The sequence below is a fragment of the Phocoena sinus genome, chromosome 16 (assembly GCF_008692025.1).
Source record: "Phocoena sinus isolate mPhoSin1 chromosome 16, mPhoSin1.pri, whole genome shotgun sequence".
Taxonomy (NCBI): domain Eukaryota; kingdom Metazoa; phylum Chordata; class Mammalia; order Artiodactyla; family Phocoenidae; genus Phocoena; species Phocoena sinus.
In genome coordinates, this window is record NC_045778.1 from 13194642 (window position 1) to 13220885 (window position 26244).

General features: G+C 38.7%; 2 protein-coding genes across 3 annotated transcripts in view; both read right to left on the reverse strand.

Annotated features, from left to right (window-relative positions):
* Positions 1-477: 477 nt before the first annotated feature.
* Positions 478-26244, reverse strand: part of ANK3 (ankyrin 3) — a 330729-nt gene continuing 304962 nt past the window's right edge. The window contains exons 43-44 of one of the 2 annotated variants that reach the window (XM_032607988.1): positions 15783-15873; positions 478-1908 (exon numbers count right to left, since the gene is read on the reverse strand). In XM_032607988.1, coding sequence (XP_032463879.1) covers positions 15805-15873 — 69 coding nt within the window. In that variant the 3' untranslated portion in view covers positions 478-1908; positions 15783-15804. The remainder of the gene's footprint in view (positions 1909-15782; positions 15874-26244) is intronic. The other variant, XM_032607989.1, reaches the window with a different exon arrangement.
* On the reverse strand, positions 9786-11653 carry LOC116741457 (non-histone chromosomal protein HMG-17-like). Its single transcript, XM_032607990.1, has one exon. The coding sequence runs from the start codon at positions 10774-10776 to the stop codon at positions 10504-10506; it is 273 nt and encodes a 90-aa protein (XP_032463881.1). The 5' UTR covers positions 10777-11653; the 3' UTR covers positions 9786-10503.

The window sequence follows — 26244 nt, forward strand, 5'->3', positions numbered from 1 at the left end:
GTGAGACTCGTGGTTGCTAAATCTTGCTTTTCAAGAGAAGTGAGAAATTTGGGTTATTATGTGAAATCTCCCAGCTCACAAGCACGGACAGTGAAGGTCAATTTAAAAACGATTGCTTTATGGGCTACAGACAACTGCTGTCTGAATGGTTCCTGGAAGTGCTCTTTTACAACTTCTGTACGTGCCAGCTGTTACAGCCCCGATTCTCCACGTTTTGGGGTGGGGGGCAGAGCATACCAGCTGTGGGCAAAGATCACTTGTCAGTCAGTCTGTAATTGTTGGCTTCTCAATGAAACGCACAGAATTTGTGTTAAGTTGGGAGCTGGCAGGGCAGGACTGAATGTTGGGGCCTATCTCTTTAGTGACCACAGAGGCAGAGGCACGAAACGGGCTGGTGAGGAAGACGGCTGCGGCCAAGAGACAAGGAGTTAAGACAATTACCTTTTGCCAGAGAACACAAGGACACTGTAGAGCACAGATAGGTGAAGAGTTTAACACAATTTATTTTATGCTTAAATAATCGACTAGGTCATCCAGTGTATGGTTTCTCATACATATGTCATTAGAGCTATGTGTCAATAAATGCCGATTTTATATGAATATAATCAACAAATTAAAGAATTTCACCAAAACCCAAATAAAAATGCCCTTTAAAACACAGCAGCCTTATTAACCTAATATGACATGGCTAGAATGGTTACAAATGATTGGCTTACTGAAAGGTGTCTACATCTTACAGCCAGTACACGATACAGGAATAAGTTTACAGCGTGCTGCCATTCTACTAGCTAAGAATTTCTGTGCAGTCCACTGAAAATACCCCTGACAGGGGCCTCTTATGAGCACCATCCACCTCTAAAGCGGCAAGCATTACCCTTTTAAACACTACCAGCACCCCCCTCCCCCTAAAGCAACTACCGTATAGGTTATTTTTTTTTTTCATTTTTAGGTCATTTCATTGAAAAATTGGCAATAGCAACAAATATTAGATGAAGGGCTTTGTGTTTACAGATAAAATCTTCTGTGTCGCAGTATACTGTAGTGTTTGCAAAATTGGAAAAGATTTAATCAAAATAAGGTCATACACATGCATCAAAATATTAGTATTCTGAAGAAAAATTTTTTTCACAGAACTACAGAATTCCTCATTTGGGGAATTATTTAAATTTGCAGCAGATTTTAAAGATTTGTTTTTTTAAAATCAAGCTAGCAGTTTTGCGTATACAAACATTATAATTGCTAATATACAAGAATCGGTGAAGATCCCCCTACCCATCACCCCTCCTCCTCCTTTTGGGGTGAAGTCACTTGAGACCCCCGTTATGTTAAATGCATCTGCAGTACTCTCGTTGTGTTCTAAGAGGCAGTGCCTTATTGACATTTATTCCATTTTTTCTGTTAGAATTTATACAGTGTTATTATTTACAGCAAAACTATAGATGTTTTAAAAAAGAAACAAATAGTGTTTATACCCTGACAGTTTGGGTCCAAGAAAAATAAGGCGAGCTGTTGTGGATTTTTAGTAATTTTAGTGTTTCTCCATGATTTGATCATTCCATCTCCTTCTGTCTCTTCTGGCGGCAGGAATTTCTTCCTTTTGTAAATGACACCAAATTACTTTGAGATAAACTGGTAACAGCATGGCTTCTCGTATATACACTGCATTGCTAATTGCACACGTGCCAATCCTGGGAATGAAAGTGAATTTTCATGCTCTGTAAATTGGCTCATGCTAAATTAAAATGTGGGTGGTTTTCTTTTCCTTTTTTTTCTTTGTGCATTAAAAAAAAAATCATGCCATGAATGTGTGGAAGCAGCAAACACACACACCCTTCTCCGTGAATTTTTACTTCCTGCTGACTTATCTTCCATGAATTTCTCAATACTGGCAATAAAAACAATATGATCCTGTGGATAGAGAAACAACAGGTGGTGAGTTTAGCTTTTCCCCCCCTTCCTTTTATTTATTTATTTATTTTAAAGAACTTGCCAAAATCTTCCTTGCCCTTCAGCAGAAATGCCTCAGAGAATGGGGGCCCTCGACTTCCTAACGGGGTGGTTTAACATACTTTTGACTGAGGCGATTTGCTAGATGCCTCAGAGAACAAAGCCCTGAAGTGTGCTAGAAAGCTCTTGGAAGGCAATGACCTTCTCTGGGTGACCCTGTCCCCTCCACAGAACATTGTTTCCCATATTAGGGGTTTCAGGGATGGAGTCGGAAAGACCCTCTTCTAGTTCTGAAGTCTCTGATGCTCGGGTCACTCACTCAGGAACTGGGGAAAGCCATTTGCAGACCTCTGGGTCTCAGTCTTATCTGTGAAGTAAGGAGGCTGACAAAGGTGCTCTGAGATTTCCATCAAAATGTCTGGGGTTTTCAAGGGCACACTGGGCCAGGGGTACGGAGTCAGGATGGAGCATCTCGGTCATGCCTCTATGTTGTATAATAAGCCTCCCACCCTGCAAAATGCAGCCTTTCGAGACGGGAGAACAGTGTCCTTACTTCATTTACTATGAAATTGCTTTTCCATGTGCAAATTCAAATCAAAGACTATCTTCTGCCATTGCAAAGAATACCTTCCCTTCTCCTGCCTCATGTCAGTCATGACAGGGTAAATCAATTTTATTCGAGCTTTTTTATGGAGACTCCACTAAGAACGTCTTGCCTTACTGGATAATACCTGCATAAAGTTATCAGTGTTTTAGAGCCAGTCTTAATAAGTCAAAATAAATCAACATCCTTTGGCAGAGGTTTTCATACTCTTGTGCAGTATTGTTCTTGGTAGGAACTCCTCCTCCATAAAACAAAGTTCTTCCTTCGTATGTCCCTTCCTCCCCAGCAGTGTGAAAGGGTGACACCTGAATGCCTGCCCGAGAACAAGACATAGGCCCTAGAGAAAAGGCGAGTCAGGCAAGATGAATTTTGGGAACAACCCTGTTCACTCCCATACATGCAACAGACTATTTTTGCAGGTCCAGGAGAACCTCTAGAATTCTGCTTCTGTTGGGGCCTAAAAGTGTTCTCAGTGACCTTGAGGTTGTTTACTTACCCCAGAGAAGTTTCTTTCCCTTTAGATGGGTCACCCAGGCTACCTTGGCTTCTGTAAACATGTTAGTACAGCACTTCCTCTGCCCCACCATGGTCCTGCCTTCCTTTTTTGAATTAAAAGTGGCACTGACCTCCAGGCCCCAGGTCACTAAAGCTTGGAGCCAAGAATATCAAAGTATCAATTCCTTCTGGGGTGATTTCAACACCTGCCCCACTCCCATGACTCTGCAGAGGTTCCAGAGAAGGAAAGTGACTCATTTGGGCAGGCCATGTCCCAGAGAATGTGCAAATCAGAGTAAGAAGATCAGGATTTTCTCACCTCTGCTTTTACCATCTATTCCTAACCTTCCAGGCACCAGGCTTCTCAGATGCTCCTATGATAATGTTACCCTGGTGATGTCACTTTGTTTTCTTAGGGAGAATTCTTAGCAATTTTTTTCTAATTGACCCTCCCCCCAACTTTTTACAGCTTAACTGATATATAATTTATATCCCATATCATTCATCTATTATATATAGCTTGATAATTTTTAGTAAATGTATATAGATGTGCAGTCATCACTACAGCCCAGTTGAACTTTTTTTGTTTTGCTTCATCTTCCAAAAACCAGTCCAGCTTCCCAATTAATCTTGCAATAAGAAGCAAGGTCTTTCTCTCAGCACCTCAATGCACGCGAACATTATCTTTCTAGAAATAGTGGATGTGTTTCTATAATTTAAAAAAACTATTACTGATGCCCATTTATATTCAGGTATAATGTGGGTGATAGTTTAAAAAGTTGGGTGTTACTTGCCCTTATAAATCTCTCTTGTTCTTGGTCACGCAATCAGGGTGTGTAGACCCCAGCTACACGGGGTGCAGGAAGGTTATTCACTGGGCAAAAGCCTATACCAAGTACAGTGTTGCACAAAAAGCATGAGCGCTTTGGCTGCTTGGCCGTGGACCTGTTATAAAATACTGACAGTGTATAAACTGTGATGAGATCGCCATCTGATGGAAAGGTGCAAGGGCAGGATCCATCAAGATGACATTTCAGAAATAGAATTTGAGTCATCTTCTCTTTCTGGGTTTAGATAGTGGATCTGAGAGAGAAGCATTTGCATTGAGGAATCTGTCTGTCCTTGGGTTTTCATGCTTTTCAAACCCAAGTGTAGTGGAAAACAAGTCAGAAAACCAATCGTTCCATTTAGTCATTTCACTATACATTTTAAAAAAATTTTAAGAACCATTTAAAATATAGAAAAACAGCTGTTCATTGGATTCTCATGGTTATAGTTCAGGTTATATTTCACAGATGAATGTTGTACTTTCCATGTCACATTTTCAAGTCAGGAATATATTTAGGTTAAAACCAACCTTTCCTCTATAGGTTCACATACTGGTGGTATTTAGCCCCTAGTGGCTAGCTAAAAAAAACCCAACAACAACCCCCCCACCCCGGCTCCACACACACCCCCTTACGCCTTTAGCGCTCTGCAGTTCATCCCAATAAACCTTTTCATGCTTAATGACCATACTCTCCACTGAAAAGCACTGTTTGACAATCGCCACTGCTTCTCAAACTTGGGTACACATTAGAATTATCTGGGGAGATTTAAAAAATCCCAGTGTCCAGGCCACTTCCCTTACCAGTTTATTTAGAATTTCTTGGGGTGGTGCCCAGCATCAAACACTTAAAAAAGAAAACCAAAAAACCTCTGTAGATGATTCCGATGTTCAGCCAAGATTAAGGGCCAGTAATACGTTCTGGAGCAGCACTTCCCAAAGCTTAAAGTGCATACGTGTCACCCCGGGATCTTCAAATGTGGATTCTGGTCGAGGAGTCAGGGTGAGCCCAGAGATGCTGCGTTTCTAACAAGACTCCCAGGCGATGCTGATACTGCTGGTCCACAGACCACACTGGAGGGTCTAGAGCATCTAGACTACAGGCCAGTCATCAACCCGTTGGTTTCTAACTTCCTTTTCCTTGCTCACGATTTCATATCCACTTATAATCCCCTGCTGTCATCTTCATTTATCTCTAACTTCTCTTTACTCTTCAGGTCTGTTTCAAATGCCATCTCCTTGAAAGTGTGGTCTATCTTCTCCCTAGTGAGATCCACCTTTGCAGGCTCTTTTATTTTTTTAATATTTATTTATTTATTTGGCTGTACCGGGTCTTAGTTGCGGCATGCGGGATCTTTAGTTGCAGCATGTGGGCTCTAGTTCCCTGACCAGAGATCAAACCCAGTCCCCCTGCATTAGGAGCGCAGAGTCTTAGCCACTGGACCACCAGGGAAGTCCCTGTAGGCTCACTCTTACTCATCTTTCAAGACTTAGCACTGTCATGCCCTAAGGAAAGTCTTTTCTGATATGCCTTCCCTATAGCCCACTGAGAACAGAGAATTTGTTGTTCTAGTTCTCTTCCTAACCCACCTCTCTCTTTCCTTTCCTTCTCCTTTTCTCTCTCTCTTCTTAAGGAAGTCATGGAGCTAAAAACATTTTTTCCTAAGCATTAATTCTAACTACTTTATGTAATCATAATAAACTACTGCACCATTTAAAAATAATTCCCAGTTTGTGTAGATTTGTTCTTCAACTAATACCAATAAGTGGGACTTAATTTTTGTTTGTTCTTCTCTAGTGACTTGTGATTAAAAAAATATCTGAGGTCACAGGGCCAGTTTTAAAAAAATGAGAAGTAATTACTGGTAAAGTACTGATGTACACGTTGGCTACAGAAGAAAAATATAACCCTAATAAAGTTGTATAGTTAACTTAGTAGTACAACTAATAATGTTGTTATTATTAACAGGCACTGTTCTAAGGTGGAGCTCATTTAATCCTAATAACAGCGAGGTACTATCGCTTCCATGTTACAAATAAGAAAATAGAGCCATACAGCTATTATACTGGTGGCACATTTAGTACATGGGCGAGCCAGAATTGGAAGTCAAGCCACCTGGCTCTAGACCCCTGCTTTTGGTTAATTAGGGATTTTTTTAAAGGGAAAGGAAAATGAAAAACACTACCTAAAAACATTATCTACTTCAGATGAATTCTGGAAAAGATTCTGGAGGGCAGGGTCCTGAATCGGGAGTGAAGCAATTCAGACCATAGTTCTGACTTGCTGGAAGCAGAATCAGGAGGTCTAGGTCACAAACCAAACCTGTCATTTATTAACTATAGCTCTGGCGATTTTGCTCTCTCTCCTTAGTAAAGAGGAATGAGAATACCTATTTTAATGATTTCCCAGGGCTACTGTGAGAAACGAGTCATAGGAAATAACTGAAAGTGTTCTGAAGTATAAACTGACGTGACATGCAGAGGACTTCAGCGATGCTGCTGTCCCGACCTCTCCCACTGTTGTGTTCTAGCACACCTGGCGGCTGCTGCTCTGTCCACTGGCCTCCTGAATCCAGGCTCTTCGGGTGCTTGTCTCGGCTCTTGTCTCACCTCTCTTTAAAAAATCTACATCATTTTTAAAGAATTGAAGTAGAGTTGATTTACAGTCTTGTGTCAGTTTCACGTGTACAGCACAGTGATTCAGTTATATATACATATATATTTTTTCAGATTCTTTTCCGTTACAGGTTATGACAAGCCATTAAGTAGAGTTCCCTGTGCTATGCAGTAGGTCCTTCCTTGCTGTTTACCTATTTTATATACAGTGGTGTGTATATGTTCATCCCAAGCTCCTGATTTATCTTCCTGCCCCCACCTCTTAGCACTACTACTAATAGCTGAATTTACTGAGGGCTTACTATGGGCTTGCCAGTCACTGTTAAGTGATTTACATGGATTCACTCGTTTAATTCTAACAACAGTTCTGTGAGATATGTTACTCTTATCCTAACAGAGGCGAGGAAATTAAGGCACGGAAGTTAAATAAGCTGGCTAAGCTTACACAGCTAGTAAGTGTGTGATTTATGTTCACTCAGGCCACTTCTGTAACCACGTTAAGATTGCTAGCCCAGATTTCTCTTCCTCATCACTGACAAATATTTAAGGCACTACAGATTGACCTATTTCAGTCCCGAATTTTGTTTTCCTTTTCTTAGCTTCTATATTTTTGTTAGTAATTACACACAGGATCACAACCCTCACTCCCTCTATGGAATTAATCTGGTTGTTATACTTCTGAAATGTCCCTCACATCAGCCCTCTCCTTTCTGTCGTCTCTGCCCAGGGTCAGGCCCTCATCCTGTCTCATAACTGGGGTCCTAGTGTTCAAACTCTCCTCACCGCTAACTCCTTCTCCTACCAGTAGAGTTACCTAAATCCCATCTGACTGTATTATTCTCCTTCGACAACACTTCCAGTGGTACCTTACTGTCTCTGGGATAAAGGCCAAACTCCTGGGCATAGCACGTATCACAGTGCCCAGTCTTAAATCCTACCCTTTCTTCAAAAGCCAGTTCAAATACGCACTTCAAGAAGCTTTGCAAGATCTCCTCCATTGCTGTTTACTACATCTTCCAGTGGATTCTCCTAGTGATATTTTTATATCTTTTATCATAGCTCTGTACTTTGATTTGTGTAACTTACTATCATGTTTGCCTCTTGGACTAGACTGTACAGTTATATGCCCTCAAGTGAGTGGTGATGCTGGGGATAATGTCTTTTTTTTTAAAATGTATTTTTAAAAATTGAAGTAGAGTTGATTAACAATGTTGTGTTAGATTCAGGAGTACAGCAAAGTGATTTAGTTATATATATATATATATATATATATATATATATATATATATATATTCTTCTTCAGATTCCCTTCCCTTATAGGTTATTACAAAATATTGAGTAGAGTTCCCAGTTCTATACAGTAGGTCCTTGTTCATTATCTATTTTATATACAGTAGTGTGTATATGTCAATCCCAACCTCCTAATTTGTCCCTCCCCCTGCCCCCCTTTGGTAACCATATGCTTGTTTTCTATGTCTGTGAGTCTCTGTCTTGGAAATAAGTTCATTTGTATCTTTTTTTTTTTTTTAAGAGTTCACATATAAGCGATATCATATGATATTTATGTTTGTCTGGCTTACTTCACTTAATATGATCATCTCTAGGTCCATCCATGTTGCTGCAAATGGCATTATTTCATTCTTTTTTTAACGGCTGAGTAATATTAGGATAATGTCTTCAATGCTGGACTCCCCCGACCACCTACACAGTGTGTGTCACAAACTAAGAAGTAAAGGGGCTCTAAATGTGCATGGTCAGTTATTTACAAAAGCTTATCAGCTAATCTGCATTATAGTAAAGTTCCTTTCATCCACTGATACTAAACTGCATGGATTAAAATATTTTGGGTAAAACCAAACAAATATACTAGAGGACCAGGGGCACAGGGGAAAAAATGAGCAAGAACCAGCAGAAACAGTCCTGCACTGGGTTCCAATTTAGAATTATTATACACAGAATATGAGAGAACTACATTTATAATGCATAAAGGAATAAAAGTAAGATTAGAAGTATCTTCAGAAAAGAATATGCTATGAAAAAAATGTTAAAAATATATACTAGAGGGCCGAGGCTGAATATGATTATAGATTAGAGGAGCTAGCACAGCTTGGAGATCTCTAGGAAGGAAGAGGTCAGAGGCAACCTTTTACAGCTCTCTATTCCTCTTCAAAATGTTGTTCTTTGGGGCTCGACCCTGAGCCCCTTCTTTGCTCACTTTCACCTTCTCCCTAGGTAATCACACCTATTCTCTGGTGTTCCCTTTCTCTGATATTCAGTATTCACCTCTTTAGTGATAACACTCACGTTTTTATACGCCTAGTCCAACCTTTCCTCAAAGCTCCAGACTTGTGTATCGACAAAAGCCTGAGTGCTTGATATTCTTCTTAAAACCCATCCTGTTTCTTTTTCCATCACCCACCTGCTTACCCTTGAAACCTTGAGTCAAGGCATCATCCTTGACTCAACCCTTCTTCTCCATCCTAACCGCAAGCCATCAGATACTGTTGACTTTCCTAAAACTGCTGCCCAGGTCCTAGCCCTGCCACCATGGTGGCTTAGTTGGACTACAGCAATAACCTCCTAGCTCACCTCCTTCAGTTTATTCTTGTTTTCCCTCCAATCCTTCTCTACATAGCTGGTGTGCTTAAAAAAATAAGTAAAACATCAGGTCAGACTCTTGCTTGAAATCTTTCAAAGGCTTCACATTTTTTTAGAATGAAATCCAAATCCTATATTCTGGCCTATGATGAGGCATTTCTCACTTCATCATGGGCCTGCCTCACCCCCCACCAGCTCATCAGGCTCTGTTACACTAATCTTCTTTCATTTCCTCAAATGTGTTAGGCCTTTTCCCGCCTCAAGGCTCTTGCACACTTTGTACTCTTTGCTGGAGTCCTCTTCTCCTTCTCCCCATTCTTTACATTGTTGGCACCACCTACGAGGTCTTAGCATAAATGTCATGACTTCCGAGGGAGTTTCCCCAGCCCCCAAGTCTAAATATGTTTCTGTGTTATTCTTCCATTGGATCTTGGAGTTTGCATTTTTAGCCCTTAAACAATTCATGTTCCATCTCTTTCCCCCTTGCATGCTGAGAGATGCAGAAGGGTAGGGGCCGTGGAGGTTTTATTCACCACTGTATATTATTACTAGCCTTTTCACTCTAAACAAGGTGGAAGGTCAAGTCCTTATTTTTTTCCAAACTGTATCCAGCTTTATTAAAGATACTTTTCATAAACAATCGTGGTATTTCAGGCAGGACATGGGCAGACAATCGTGAACAGTATACAACAACTTTCAAACTCCCTTTTGCAATGGACTACCAAAATCAGAAAGCCACTATAAAACCCCATGAAGTCTTCATGTGATGCTCTGAACAGGGAAAGTTTAGAGTGAGGGTTGACATTTCACATTTAGTATGTTGTTTAACAACTTTTCACAAGCCGACCCTGACTTTCAGGAAATGGAAATGAAAATGGCAAAAGTATCAATCTGAAGATCCACAATCTAAAAAAGGAGCCGCTGCTCTTCTGAGGGACGCCATCTCAGTGGTGACAATGCAAAGTCCAGATTGCCTGACATACTGGTAACCAATTTTGGGGGGTCAGCTTCCAACAGGTCTCTGGGTTTAAGAGAGTCAAGTCTATGCTGAAGGTGGAGAGGGAGAAGAGGACATAAAAACTAATTTTCGTTTTTCCACACCACAAGGCGTTTGTGCCAAGGTGGCTACTGTGTGTCAACATCAAGGAACCCCTCCTTCCTGAGAACCAAGAGGAAGTCTCTCAAAACCAGACGGGAAAGGTGTTTCTTTCCCATGTCAATCCAGCTTCAGAGACAATCTATTAGTGACATGTGCTCTTTCCCCAAAAAACAACAATGAAGTGTTCTGTATGCTAACAACATAGCTTAAAAGAAGAAAAAGTAAAACAAAATTCTGCATTTTTATAAAACTTGATAAAAAAATAGTATTTCAAACTGTACAGTCACCAGAAGTACACAGTTGTCAAAAATGCACACTTCACTTGGCCTCTCCAGCACCCTCAGCTTTCTGTGCCTGGTCTGTTTCGGCATCTCTGTTTTCTGCAGGGTTATTCCCATCCTTGCCAGCATCAGCTTTCCCCCTTTTCCTTTTAGGTACCTTCTCTCCCTTCTTTGCAGGGGTCTTTTTAGGCTTGGGCTCTGGCTTTGGAGGAGCAGGTTTAGCAGATAACCTTGCAGGTCTTCTCTGTGGTTCATCCTTCACCTTGGTTTTATCTCCTTTAGCATCCCCTTCAGCCTTTCTCTTGGGCATGGTGGCGACGGCGGCGGGACATAGGCGCTGGGCACGGGGATGCAGTGGCGCGCGGCTTTGGCCAGTCCAGGGGTCGCTCTCGCCTCTTCTTCACACTGCTGGCCAAGTCCTTTTTAGAAGGTGTGAATGAAATGAGTCAACTTTTTGGCCTCAGATAAAGTGTCTCCCCCGGCAAGCCTCGTGCTGTTGCTGCTGCTCTTGGCTTCCATGTGGCTGTGAGGTCCTGAGCATTTCCCTAAAAGAGGTTTACAGTACAGCTGTTCCAGTCTTTTCCAACGTGTGTCTGGGGTACCTCCGTTGTCACAGCCTCACTAATCAGTTCTCTAAGGGTATTTTTGAAGGTTATGGCTATGAAGTTTTGCTTTATTTAAAAAAACAAAACCAAAATGAATATTTTCACTGTGTATTGTATGAAGAAATTAACTACAGTTTGCGTTTGTACGTACATTTGATTCAAAATTTGCTTTTAGGTTTCTGATAATCATCAAGTACTATTCAACTATTAATATGAATAGTTAAGAGCTAGGCTCTGGTTAAGTTAAAATTTTATCCTTTTGCTCATTAACTATAGGACCTTGGGTAACTCATTTAATTCTTCTAAGCTTCAGTTTCCTTGTTCATTAAAAAAGAGATAATAGTACTTATGTTATAGCATTGTTTTGGGGACTATATGAGGTAATGTATGTAATGATCTTACCTAGTACTTGGCATACAGTAATCTTTTATAGAATATGACTATTATTATTATTATTCTAACTAATTTTAGAAAGACAGCTTAGTGGAATCGGACACTAGGTGAAGTGTCAATAATCTTGAGGCCAAGTCCTAGTTCTTCCAGTCACAGCTGTTTGAAAGAAGAAATGTCAGATGACCTCTCCGAGCCATAGTATCCTCATCTGTAAAAGGTAGCAATCAAAATTGGTCTACTCTTCCTGGAGGCTTGTTTGAAGGATTAAATAAGACAAAAATGTAAACGCATTTTATAAACTATAAATCACTATATATTACGTATAAATTTTATACTTATTTTAAGCCATCAGCTTTTCCCTTACATTAAAAATAGGATGGCTGTGACTCGGTATTAAAGAAAAGTAGGTATAGGGTTCAGATAGCTCAAAATTCAACTGGTTGCAGAATAAAAATTTTGATGTCACCATCTGAGACTCAGTGAAATTGGGTCACATTCCATGTGCTTAGTTGTTCTTTAAAAAAAAAAAAAAAAAGCCAAGCAGGGCCATAAGAACTTTCAATATACTTGCAAATTGATTTTTCCAGAGCACACATTCAGTGTCCTGGAATTCCAGGCAGTCTTCTTGGACTCATTTCCTAAATTCACTTATGAAAGGCAAATACCACCCTGGAGAGTAAAATGAGGCTTGCAGTCAAATCACTGTTCTTTCCATCTGACACATTAAGTTTGCTTTATGCTGAAGCTATTTTCACATTCATATGAATTCTCCTAGTGAGTTTCTCTCTCCTTTGAGTGGTGTAGCAAGTGAGCCAAGGCCCTGCCAACTGCTTTACAGGGTGGATTATTTATCATCTTAGTCTCTTGTACATTTAGTGACCTAGTCATTTCTGTATTAATTCACTCTACAGGACCCTGGAAGCATAGCACTGTCATATATTTTTTGGTATCATTTATTCATAGATATTAGGTATATATTACTCTAGAAAAATGGCTCAGCTGGTGTCGATAACCTTTTTGGTTCTCTCCCACCCAGAGTCTGAGTCTATTACTGAACAAGTTGCTAAACTTTTAGGGGCATACTAAAGCTGACTGAAGTCTCTTCTAGGTTTTTTTTTTTTTTTTTTTTGCGTTATGCAGGCCTCTCACTGTTGTGGCCCCTCCCATTGCAGAGCACAGGCTCTGGATGCGCAGGCTCAGCGGCCATGGCTCACGGGCCTAGCCACTCTGAGGTGTGTGGGATCTTCCCGGACCGGGGCACGAACCCGTGTCCCCTGCATAAGCAGGTGGACTCTCAACTACTGTGCCACCAGGGAAGCCCTCTTCTAGTTTTATTTAATTTATCAGAATTGCTTAAACACAGCAATTTAAGACGGCAAAATCATGCTTAGTGTTTTATTAATCTGCTGTACAGCCAAAGCAGTCTTGAGAAAGAACAGAGCTAGAGTTATCATGCTCCCTGACCAGACTATACTACAAAGCTACAGTAATCAAAACAGTATGGAACTGGCACAAAAACAGACACATGGATCAATGTAACAGAATAGAGCCCAGAAATAAACCCACACACTTATGCTCAGTTAATCTATGACAAAGCAGGCAAGAATATACAATGGAGAAAAGACAGTCTCTTCAATAAATGATGTTGGTAAAACTGGACAGCTACATGTAAAAGAATAATATTAGAACATTTTCTCACAACATATTAAAAAAAAAACCCTAAAAATAGATTAAAGACCTAAAGGTAAGACTGGAAACCATAAAAGTCCTAGAAGAAAATATAGAATACTCTTTGACATAAATTGTAGCAATAGTTTTTTGGATCTGTCTCCTAAGGCAGAGGAAACAAAAGCAAAAATAAACAAACGGGACAGAGGAGTGGATAAAAAAGATGTGGTACATATATACAATGGAATATTACTTAGCCATTAAAAATGAACTTCTGCCATTTTCAACAACATGGATGGACCTGGAGGGTATTATGCTTAGTGAAAGAAGTCAGAGAAAGACAAATACTCTGTTATTACTTATATGTAGAATCTAAAACATATCCAAATGAATATAACAAAACAGAAATAGACTCACAGATACAGAGAACAAACCAGTGGTTAACCAGTGGGGAGAGGGAAGGCAGGAGGGGCAAGACACGGGTAGGGGATTAAGAGCTGCAAACTACTATGTATAAAATAAATAAGCTACAAGGATATATTGTATAGCACAGGGAAATATAGCCAATATTTTATAACAACTTTAAATGGAGTATAATCTATAAAAATTTTGAATCACTGTGTTGTACATCTGAAACTAATATTATAAATCGTCTACACCTCAATTTAAAAAAATCTTGTATACGTCTTTTACCAGATTCAGCTGTAAGACACGCATAATGGGTGGGTTCATTCTAGATATTGCTACACTGATGTCATCCTTAATTTTCTCATCTCTCACCCTTGTCATCTGACAAAAAGCAATTCATGTCGCTATCTCTTGATTCAGCCTACCTCTTACCATCCTTACTGCCCAAGCCAGCATCTTCAGTAGTTTAATAGGTTTTCTGCTCATCCATTATTGCCACCTCCAATTCATTCTGTGCCCTGCAACTAGAGTGTGTGATGAGAACCTAAACTTTTAGTGAAAAAAGGCTTATGAGGCCCAGATATTCCGATTTTTCCTACCTCTCCAGACACAATGACAAAACCTTCTGCAGGCTACACCGACCTGTTCTCCTTTCTTGTTTCTTCCCAGTTCTGGCCTTTGCAGAACGCTAGAGCCTGTGCCTAGGAGGCTACCCCAAACACCATCAAATTTCCTCCCCTTCATCCAGATGAATCCTGTTCATCCTTTAAAACTAATCTCAAGCATCATTTTCTTAAGGAAACCTTCTCTGTCACCCTCAGACCAGGTCAGATCTCCAGTTAACAGGGTTGAGTGTGTGGGCTCCAGAGGCAGCCTGTTAGGGTTTGTATCCTGTTTCTGCCACTTTTTATTTAGGTGACCTTGGGCAATTTGGGGCCTGTTAAATGGGGATGATAAAGACACCGATCCAAGTGAATTAAATGAAGAGTACACCTGAAACACTGGAAGAGTATGTATGGATAGCAAATACTGTTACTTCCAGAGCACGCTGCAGTTCTTAGGAGTTTTCTCAATGCCTTAAATACTGAAGTGACTGACTACCGTTAAATCTCCAAAATGTAAGGTCAGCGAGGGCCAGTACCTCCCTAGTGTTGTTTACCGATGATTTCCCAGTGCCTAGGCAGAAAGCGTCACAGAGAGGAAGTGAAATAAATCTTTAAGTGAATAAATAAAGAATAAGTTGTTTTTGGAGGTGGAGGGATTAAGAATTTCTTTGGGCCTTAGTTACAGTTACCTTGCATACAAAATTTGGGGCAGTGAGACTCCGTGATTTCTCAGTTCCTTACAGCAGCACTCCAAGTACCAGGATTCTGGTAACCGGGGAACAGCTACTGAGTGAAAGTGGAAACTGGGATCTGTTTGCTCTTTGTTACTTGGGGCTAGGAGAACTGTTGGTGAGCAGCCCTAAAGGACTCATCCTGCTTTACCTCCCAGACTTACACAGAGCTTTTCAAAGCTCTATCTGCTTTTTCACCCCAAATGGGCTTTTGAATTGTAGCTACACAGAAAGAAACAGCACAAAGTTCAGAAAACAGTGTTAAAGGAAAATATCCTTCTCCGTGAAGAAAAGTTCAGACAACCTTAAACAAAGCTCACTAAACATTTTAACTTAGAAAACATAGTAGTGCCATTACCCTCCTATTTCATTTGCTTTGGTTTATACAGAATATATGAAGTAGTATATAGGGATTTTGCTCATTTAAGCTTGGCAACCACTGTATTTCAACCGAAATTATATTCTTAGATGCTGCTGTGGTAAAATGGTGAAAAGCTGGTCAATACAAATCTCCAAATACATTTGTATGAACTGTTTGTTGCCAAATAGTCTTTAGTCTTCCTGTTAGAGTGAATAATGCTACTGCACTTCATACCGAGCCTTCGCTCTTAAGAGAAGACTCGAGATCACTATTTACATTTGCTTCTGCAACCATCATTTAGATTTAAATTCCTAATTTGAGAAGAGAAGGTTTATGGACTGTGAGCTAGAGGCCTTGGTTTTCGTGTGCAGATGTATGTGTACATGAACATGAAAATGACCACCAACTGCTTGTTGGATACTCAAAGCTGCAATCCAGTGAAAAAGAGAGGAAGGGGGTGGCGGGGGGATGGAATCACTTATTTGGTGAAATTAGAAGTTTCACAGGAAGTTACGTCTTACTGTTGTTGATAAGAGCACACTTACCACCTTGACTGACCATTTACTGTTATGAGTGACTCTTCTTTTCCACATGCCGGATTTCTTTCTTCGTCTTCATCTTATAACCTTCTCCCTGCTTTAAAAGGAATGTACACGTTAAGATTTCATGGTGAAAGGGTTTTCGTTAAAAAGCAGTTTCCATTCTGGTCCCTTGAGGCTGGATTAGGATAAGCGAAACACAGTTTCAAGTACTTTGTCACTTCACGTCCCCAGACATAATCTATCTGCCTCGACCACACAGCTCAGCAGCATCAGGGCGAGTGGGAGAGCACCGTCAGAAGGAATACGTTACTGTACTTCACAATAATGCAGTAGGTTAGTGATCAGTCAAACAACTGGACAGCCTGTCCAGTTCCTGTAAAACTAGAAGAAATCATCACTAAAACTCTCAAGGCACTCAAACCCCAATTATAAAAATATTAGTAAGTTATAATTTATGCCTTTTTAAGCCAGCAGAATGTTAAATAATCTGTTGCAATGAGACTGAAATTTCTCAGTAAAGCACTAATCGTGAACTAAAGACCATGGAAATGCTGTTGAGCATTTGTGGAATTACCAAGCCTGTCCTCTTACTCCAGACCAAGCAGGCATCCCTTTTCCATAAAATGAGACCTGTCCTCACCAAGCACCAAGGACACACTTCTCTGAGAGCAAAGTGGTTGCACAGATACTCAGCTTTTACCCTGTTTTATAATGGAACACACAGTAGCCTTTCCAATTTTCGGATTTACTCCTTCTGAGAAATTTTCAGTTTACTTTTTTCTTATGTAAACACAGGCTATTGAAGTTTCTGTTTTTTAAATGCAAAGGGTAAAGGTCTGAGAAAGGGAAAGAAATGAAAAATAACCAGAGATGTTTTCTGTGGGAGCTAGAGGTTCACTTGCTGAGTTACACGGCTCAGTGATGACTTTAGTTCTTTAACTGGCCCATTGGAAATGGGCTGTTATGAACCCAGAGAGGAGAATCCTCCTCAGGTTAAGATGGGGGAATTCATATATTTCCCTGTAGAATATACTGGAAAGAGAAAATGTATAGATTAGATGTAAGGATTTTGAGACGAGCTTTTTGTCATTCTAACTTTTAATTAAACCCTGTGCATTTGCTGGAAACAAGTGCTCTCTCTCTGGGTCCCAAGTAGGCTGCAGGTAAAGCACTGGGCAGGGGTGGGGCATGGCCGAGGGGTTTGGTGGTGGTAGAGGGTTTTTAATTTTGTCTCCCATGCTCGAACCGGCATGTTCCAACCTCCATGAATGAGATGATCGCTGTGAAAACTCTGAAGGTAGTAAGAGTATATTAAAGAATGTTAGGAAGGAAAATCTTTTTCTTTGACCCTGATCAAATGCACAAGATGTCAAAAGCAGCAAATGCTTCAAGCTGCCACACTGCAGACGCCAGCCTGTTAGCAGCCTATTCTAGAGAGTTCACAAAGCTTTTATTCTCTACTTTCTTTACGACAGTCCCTCTCCATTACCACGTCATCATATTTTCTCTCTTGTGGGATAACAATTCGTCTTAGTACTTTCCGAGTGATCTGTAGGAAGCAATAGTGAAAAGGAGAGATTTTCCTGTTTTCTATTTTAAGATAGTAGAAAATCTAAACCCCAAGAGAAGCATGAACCCCAGTGATGATTACTTTTCTGGTGATGAGGTTGCCTTCTTCATCAGTAAACTGTTCTTCTGTGACAGATTCACCAGGAAGGTTTTTTGCTTCCTCTCCCTAAAGGATGTGGCATAGAGATTAGCAACATACTAGATGGATAGATCTCCACATCACTCCATACACCACACACATGCTCTGTGGCATTTTAGAAAAAGAAAGTATAAACTCTACTTGCAATTCCAGGGCCAGGGGAAAAGGCTGACTCCATGGATGGTTATTTAGCAGTCAACAGCATTCAAAGCATTAAACCTCAAGTACGTACAAGAATGATGGTTAGCAACAAACTCCAAGAAGGAAGAATTTGAAAATATGTAATCACAGAATACAGTTATACATAGACAGACAAACAAAAAGGTTTCATTTGTTGAAAAAAGATTTAGCTAATGATTAGAGCTCTAATTAGATCATTTCACTTTGGATAATGTTTCTTCATTAGTCCTACGAAATCTCTCATTTTGGTGGATTTCCTTTTGTCTGATTTGAATTGAGGTAGCACCTTAGTTGGGGTGTTAATCACCCTTTGTTAGTTTGTTAAATTTAAAAATTCCTTACTAAAGGCAATATTTTTTCAAATACTATGAGAAAAGTTCAGAGTACAGAGAGAACCTTATTTCTTTTTTTCAGACTGAGCCTTTCATAAGTTGTAAATGAGAATAATTAATGTCTGATGAAGTACATAGTTTCAGAATATTATCAAGTGAATGAGTCTTATGTGATGACTGACTAATTACTAAAGGAATGTAAGACGACAGCCTTTCAGTTAGTGACTGCTATCTGATTTAGAAGGGGAAACTGTCAAGGATCTTCCTCTGGTGAGTTAACAAAAGAATGGGATAAATTCTTAACTTGCCAAGTGGCATCATATTTTCCTGCTAATAGGCAGGTCAGTAGATTTAGATGGCTCCTTAATGTCTGTTAGCTCTATGATTGTAGGAAAAGAAAAACCACTGAGAGAGCAGACATAGGGCTGTATTTGTAACACATTACCTTCTTCACTGGTGTCAACTTTAGGTCAGTCTCACTTACAGTTTTGGGGAACAAGGACAAACATCTTAAGTGCAGACCCACTCTAGAGACCTGCTGACTTGTTAGTCATACTTCTTTTGTTGAAGAGGTGACCTGTACAGTGCTATAGTACTGTGTACTGTAGTTATTGTACACCTGTAGGTTTTTTAGGAAAAATGGCAAATCACAAAGAAGACAGCTGCCTTTCTGGGAGAGCCAGGATTCTAACCCTTTCAGTGTTATTGTCATGGGAAAGGTAGTAGCTCTGTTAATTTTGTCAGTGGCAGCCAATGGTGAGAAAATTCTATGATTGTTTTATGTCACAACCAGTAGAAAGGCAGTTGTGGTTTAAAATAACAGAGTAGAGACTGAAACACTACCTTGTTTTGCTAACAAAATTCTGTTTTTGTTCTTTTTTCTTTCTACAAAGTGACTTTGTATTCTGATAGATTGTGGGCTCATAGGTCATGGGTGGGATATTTGACTCATTTTACCTCACTGTGGTATAAAGATGAGATGAAAATAAAACACGATGTTTCTTGCTGCTCTTGTTTGCTTCAAGGTTCACCTTGAACCTTGCGTACGATTAGTTTCAATTAGCACAGTTAAGCGAGGGAAGGAAATTGGAAAAATGTAGAGGTCTCCTGCCTGAACGCACTAAGATCTGCAACACATTCTTATGGGAGTGTTATTTATGTTTCCTATGGTTGATTTCACATACCTGGAAAAAAAAAAATTCATTTTATTTTACAAGTAAAGGCTTAAAGACAGCAGAAAAGCCAAAAAAAGGGTCATGAAAAGTTTCACTGTAGTTTAAACATGTATAAGTGAGATGTGTTCGAACTAACTCTTGCACATGTCTAGCTCTTTGAGTGTTAAGACAATTCCAGGATCCCAGGAAAATCCATTCAAATAGCATACTATTACGTATGTTATAAATTGACCCTTTGGTGGGGAAAGATGCCAATTAATTTGCAGACAGTCTCTGAAATGTGAAGTAGGTATTTTTATAAGCATAGCGAATACATTTAAGTACATTGATTTATATTAATAGCCTTAGAAAAAAGCAAAGCCCTAGTTATAAATAACAAGCCATATAGGTTGTTGAGATCTGCTGTGGTATGTGGGCATTTTCATTATTTCCTACTGAAAATTCATACTGCTTACGTATAATTAAAGGTGAAGATACTTCTCTTAGTCTTAATGGGCACTAACTATAGTCAACTAGTGCTTTACATAAGGTCAAAATAAGATATATGATTATGTAGAAACTCACTAAACTGAGGGAGTGGATTAGATAGTAGTTGACTGGATAGATGGGAAAGTTCGTAAGGAGTCACAAAATACATAAAAAAAAATTTCATCCATCTTTAATTCTGTCAGGTACATTGGAGAGCAGGTGTTACCAAGGAGAGGTCTTTAGGGCCTCTCTTTAATGAGAGAAAATAATCTCTAATTAGTTTCTAAGGTTCTTGAAAACCTTTGTACTTTTAAGTAAATAAAATTTCCCCGCTAGTTTTGGTGATGGCATTATTTTTGGCAACACCTACCCGCACTTTTTTTCTTTCCTATTTCAAAGGAAAATTACAGTATGTATGGTGTCACAGTATCATTCCTGGTGGCCACCTTTGTGAAGACTACTGTACTTTCCTTTGGACCCCTGCTGGAAACATAGCATTTTATAATTTTTATTCCTCTCTCCTTCTTGAATAAAATGAAAAAATAACATGAAATGTACCAATTTGCTTCAATGTACACAACATTAAAACTTGAACTTTCAAAAAAATGAGATGAGAGAAACTATACACATAAACTTAGCAAATTACTAAGCAATGTGTATTCTGAGAAACCCACTTGCTGGGGATGTATGTGTATATGTATATAGCACATGTATATTCTATATACACATACATATTGGTATACGTATATAAAACGATCTGAAGCTTGTGAACAATGGTTACCTTGTTCCATTGTTCCAGAACAATGGTTATCTGAAGCTTGTGAACAATGGGAAGTGGAGTGGATAGATTGAACTTTTTGTACTTTTGAGTTGTTTGATGGGGGGAAACATACACGTAAACCCTTATTTTGAAAGTCAGTAAAAAAGCTCAAAAGTAGAAATAAAAATATAGTTGAGGGCTTCCCTGGTGGCACAGTGGTTGAGAGTCTGCCTGCCGATGCAGGGGACACGGGTTCGTGCCCCGGTCCGGGAAGATCCCACATGCTGCGGAGCGGCTGGGCCCGTGAGCCATGGCCGCTGAGCCTGCGCGTCCGGACCCTGTGCTCCGCAACGGGAGAGGCCACAATAGTGAGAGGCCCGTGTACCGCAAAAAAAAAAAAAAAAAAAAAAAAAAAAAAAAAAAAATATATATATATATATATATATATATATATATATAGTTGAACCATATAGTAAAAATTCAGTTATTTGAATCTAATCAGACTTCACAATGGTTTCAGTTAGTTTAAAGTTTTTACCTTTGTAATCACTGCATTTGCTAAGCAAATAATGTAAACAAGCTCATAGGACCGGTCAATTTAAACTGCTTCCAAGCATTTGAAACCACTGTGATATTATCATATTATATAGACATAAATGGATATGCTTATAAAATTTAAAAATATGCAAACAAATGGGGGAGTTTGTTAACTTGACTCATTTCTTAAAGGACTTGAAAATATTAAATGTAAAAATACAAAAACATAAAAAAGAATGAATGCACATGTGAAATTAAAGAGAAAAATCATAAAATTCTACTTTCACTCCATTTATTATACTAGTTGAATGGCTAAGAACACAGATTTGCCTAGACTTGTGATAATGGAATCCTGAATATATCTATTGCTTTCATTGACATTTCCTGGCCAAAGCTAGCTCTGGGAAGGATGGAATAACCACCAAATAGTTTTCCGCTCTAGGATTCTAAGTGCTAGGGGAATTACTGTGGCTGGTTCAGTCCAAGGTTGGATAGCCTCCATGAAGTAGGTCAAATTCTTAGCATTCTAACCCCATCAAATAGTTTCCAGGAAAGATAGCTCAATGCTGCCTTCTCCTATGCCACCGGAAAAGTCTAAATGGCCAAGTGCCTAATTTAGTCCAGGAAAAGTTATTCCTTTTTAATTTGTCCTGGACGAGAAGGAATACAGTGTTGTGGAAAACGCAGGTAGAAGGCACTTCTCTAGAGGACCAGGGGTTAGGTTCTGGTCTCAGAACTGTTACTGCCCAGCTGTGTGGTTTTGGGTAAATCAATTCATCTCCTATCCTTGGTTTTTGTCATCTAGGAAAAGAAGTAATTTTAGTCTCAATGACTCCTTTAGGTCCTAACACTCTCATTTTATGTGTTTTGACAGAGATGGATCCCATGTCACATTTACCGTGTAGTACTGCAGTCTCGAGCTCTTTTACATTAAAAAGGTACCAACATATGGAATAAAGAGAAAAGGCAACAGAAATGTGATCTTTTTCAACTGCCCCCAAAATCTGAACAGAAAAATATTAACCAGAAAGATTTCTACGTATGTAATTGACAAAGATTTTTTCTTACACCTATAGCTTCCAATTATAATTGTAGCTATCCTTTAGCTTTTGTTTTCTCTGTCACATATGAAAGACATTTCTCAAAGCTTGTTTAAGTGATTCCATTGTTTATACAACGCCCTCCCCACTTATGAAACCCGTTCTCTGATGATTCCACTCAGCCTCCCTAAAATTACACTGACTTCAAGAAGTGAAGATTTGAAGAGAACACAGTCTCCTCTGTTTTATGAAGCCTATAACATCAGTGTATTTCAGTCTTTTAAACTTAAGCTCTTAATAAAAATGTTAATATATATAATTATATGTTAAGCTTAAATATATAAATAACTCATTCTAACAAAATTACTTAAAAGCTAACTTGCTAACGCATGTTCTGGAATTCTAGGAGACCAAAAGATATAACCCTCATTGACTTAGGGAGGGGGTTGATGTTTCTATTGTTTTGTTTTAGTATTCCCCAGAGTAAAACTTCTCTACGCTTTCTCCCACTGTCTATGCAGGATTGTGTTTATTTTCTTCTGTCATATATAGAGGAGTCAACTTCTACACTGGGCAGCTATTATAAAGAAATGAGGTGAATTTGATGCAACATGAGTATGTCATATGTTAAGCATAAAAAGCAAGTTACAAGACAGTATGTCTGGTGTGCTTTTTCTAGATGTTTCACTTTAGTGTCTTCAAGAAGTAATATTTTAATCATGGGACTAGCAAAGCCTGAACAGAGTTTGGCTTTAACATGTTCAGAAAAACCAAATTAAAGATTTCTTCCCCCCTAATCCCAGCAAATGTGTGGGAGGTGACTGATTATGAGGACTTCATAAATAGGCCAAATGCTTGCAAATATGCTAGATAACAGTAAGTAATGTGGATTGCCCATGTGGAATTTTCAAAGTGATTCATACTTTTTTTCATGGCCCCTATTGAGCTTAAGGTTGATTTGTGGATAATTTAGGATTTAGACAAGGACTTATTTTCTTCCCTAATGTTTCCAGAGTCTTAGAAAAACTATACTACAGCAGATTTGGCAGATTTTCTTCTCTTCTTTCATCTGATCTACAAGAAAAGTACAAGCAGCAGGATTAAGAAGTTTTGGATACCTAAGCCAACTTCCCTACATCTCTGGTTTGGTGTCCTGACACTTTGGAAATGGGTGATAAGTTTGATAAATGGTTTTCAATAGATATTTCCTTTCCTTTCTTTCTCTTCAGAACTGCCAACCAAGGAGCCTCAAGTTATTTGGACCACATTCAAAGGACTGTGTATTGAAAATGGCTTCCTAGTTCTCTGCACTCAATTATTCTAACATCAAGAAAGATCTCCCTAAAGGCAGAGTAATGAAGACAAGCAGCAGACTGCAAGAAGCAGTCGGTAGGGACCTCCCGTATGTAAGGTCGGTGCTTCAAAAGGCCTTTGTGGGGGAAATCAAGGTTTATTCATAGTATTCAACTGTGCTGTAACAGGCGAGAATTACATTTTTCACTTCCAGTAAGAGTTGCTTCCTCTAGTTAAAAATACAGCCTTAGAAAAAACCAGCCTGATTTTTTGTATGTCAGTCAAGTTAAAAACCTATTTCAGAAGTTTTTGCTTGGTTTGCATTATGTCATATACATCCATGCCAGGCTATAACACTGAATTCTTAGTCATTGATTGATAATGAAGAACTGGTTTTCACTTAAAAACTGTTAAGGCTGAGAAGGGAGCCTTTTAATTCTTTCACTCTCTTTCGTCTTCATCTTACCTCATACCTCATTACAGCCTCTGGGGTTTCAGTTGAACATTTCATTGGATATGAACTATTCTCTCACCAAGGTAGAATCTTTGTTCACACATAGAACACTTCTCCAAGGAAAGCAGTATACAAATGCCAAGAATTCTCGGGTAAAATTACAACTGCCACACGTCAAACACAGGCCTAGACAGAATACTCACTACCATGCAACGTGAGTTTTTCCTTTCGGTGGTTGTTTTTATAAGTTTTCAAATGTGCAAAGAAACATACAGAGCCATTTAGTTACCAAGCATGCTGAATTTTCCAAACCACAAGAAAGGTTCTAATAATACAGCGTTGCCCCATACTGATCCGGCTTCGGGATACCTTTATAATCAAACGCCGGCGAATAACTCGGGTAGTGACTCTCCGTTCTTCCTCTGAGCTTGAATCACTCTCACTGCCTTTCAAGTCCTGAGTAAATGCATTTTTAGTAGAATTTTACCATCACATTTAAAATAAAAGACATTCTGAGAAGGGAAATCAAGAAAGAATTTTTTACTTGCTGGTTCCCCACACTTGAGGAAAATCATGATGTATATTTGCGGAAATCTTAAAAAAAATTTAAGTGGAAGAAAGTTTTGAGCAGAATTCTAAATGAAATTACTCTGTATTTATATGTATATATGTGTATATAAATATATATAAATTATACATAAATAATATATATAATTACCTTGATCTTTACCTGCATATGTATATGCATATATATACTTGTGTGTATATATAAATGCAATGCATCTGTAAATGCTTAAGCATATATATGCAGGTAAAGATCAAGACAATAAAATTGTAAATTATTAAAAATAACAACGATGGAGACTTTGGCATCAGAAACTACATACATGCTACTAATTATTAGTTTGGGGAAATAATATAGATTTAAAGCTAGTTTAAAAATAAATATTATACATTTGACATGAATGTATAACCTTACAGTTACAGGCCATCTTTCACTTGATCTACAGAAAGAGGCATAGTATTTCTGACTTATATGATATTGTGGTCAGATTTGACAACTTTATCAAAAGCTATTTTGAACTTTATGAAAAGTATACAATTTATATCAGCATAATTTGCCAGGAGATTTTTATCAGCATAATTCATACCTAATACATAATTGGAACTCAGTAGGAGTTTATTCAAATGAGGAATGTAAAAGATTTGAAAGCCTGAGGTCTTATTTTAAAGAACTGATATGAAATTAGAATAGAAACAACATTGCACAGACAATAAGAATACAGTAATTACACAAAGTATTACTTTTTAGGAAATAAGGATAGGAATAAGGAAAAACTACCGAGTGATAAACAGCTCGTAAGTCAAAGGGAAAATTATCTTCAGCTTCTACTTAAATATCATGGTCAAGAGTGTACACGGAATAATTTTATTTCTAAATTTTAGTGGTGGAGTTCTGAAAACAATTCTAGTATTTTATTTTCTAAGTGTACTAGTTACCCCAAATCTGACAGTCCCAGGGATAGAAACGGTAGTTAATATCCATTGGAAAAATCAATGGCAGAATTGGTAAAAATAGGAAAAAAATAAGTAAAATTGTTACAGGAGGTGTAAGTGTTAGCAAAAATTATTAATGAAATGTTAGTCAAATAGATAATAAAGTAGGCCATTCTTCACTAAAGGTAAACTTACCAAATATTTTAAAATGTTATAGTAATATCAACCTTAACTTTGTAGGAAATTTCATCTGAACAAAATGCCCTACTGAATAATATGGTATCAAAAGGAAATAGTTTTCAAGTTTCTTACTCCTTGCAAAGATACTGGCTACTAAATTCCCCATTACTTTAAAATTTTTTTAGAAAAGGACCATAAATTCAGGACACTTAGAATGACCTAAATATTGTGAAAGGAGGCCCTACAATGGCTCAGAAAAGCAGAAAAAGGTAAGACGAATTCAGATTGCAAAAGAACTACTAATCAGCATTTAGCAATTAATAGATTAGATGAGGCAGAAGAGAAAATTCAATCTGAATTATCCATACCCAGAATCTTAGACTGGGGAAAGGTTTTTCACTTGAAACATTTAAAAGCAGAAGAACATATGTTAATGCAAACACTGACAACAAACCTAGATGTCAATTATAATCCTATCAAGAGTCATCTGAGACCAGCCCCTCACATAAAGAAAAAGTGGCCATTTGGCTAATGTTTGTTTCCATTTTCTCCATGGAGTCTCTGCCAGTCTTAAGGTGAAGGGTAGAGAGAAGATGGTAGTAGAATCTTGACCAGGATTCCTTTTAGAGAATTCTCTATGCAATGGCACAGAGGGTAACTAGGAGACCAAATGGAATTTTCTCAGTACTCCTTGCCATGGGTTGCGGCATGTATAGAGGTGGAAAGCAGCAGGATTTTTACCTTGTAACAGCAGGCAGTCATCCGTTTAAGAGCTGCACCCGGACTTTTGACCTGATTTTTCAGGGGACAAAAAGGGGGCTGTTTTCTGAGATCATACATC

Coding starts and splice junctions, on each gene's coding strand:
- LOC116741457 (XM_032607990.1), bottom strand. CDS start 10,776: ATGCCCAAGAGAAAGGCTGAAGGGGATGCTAAAGGAGATAAAACCAAG.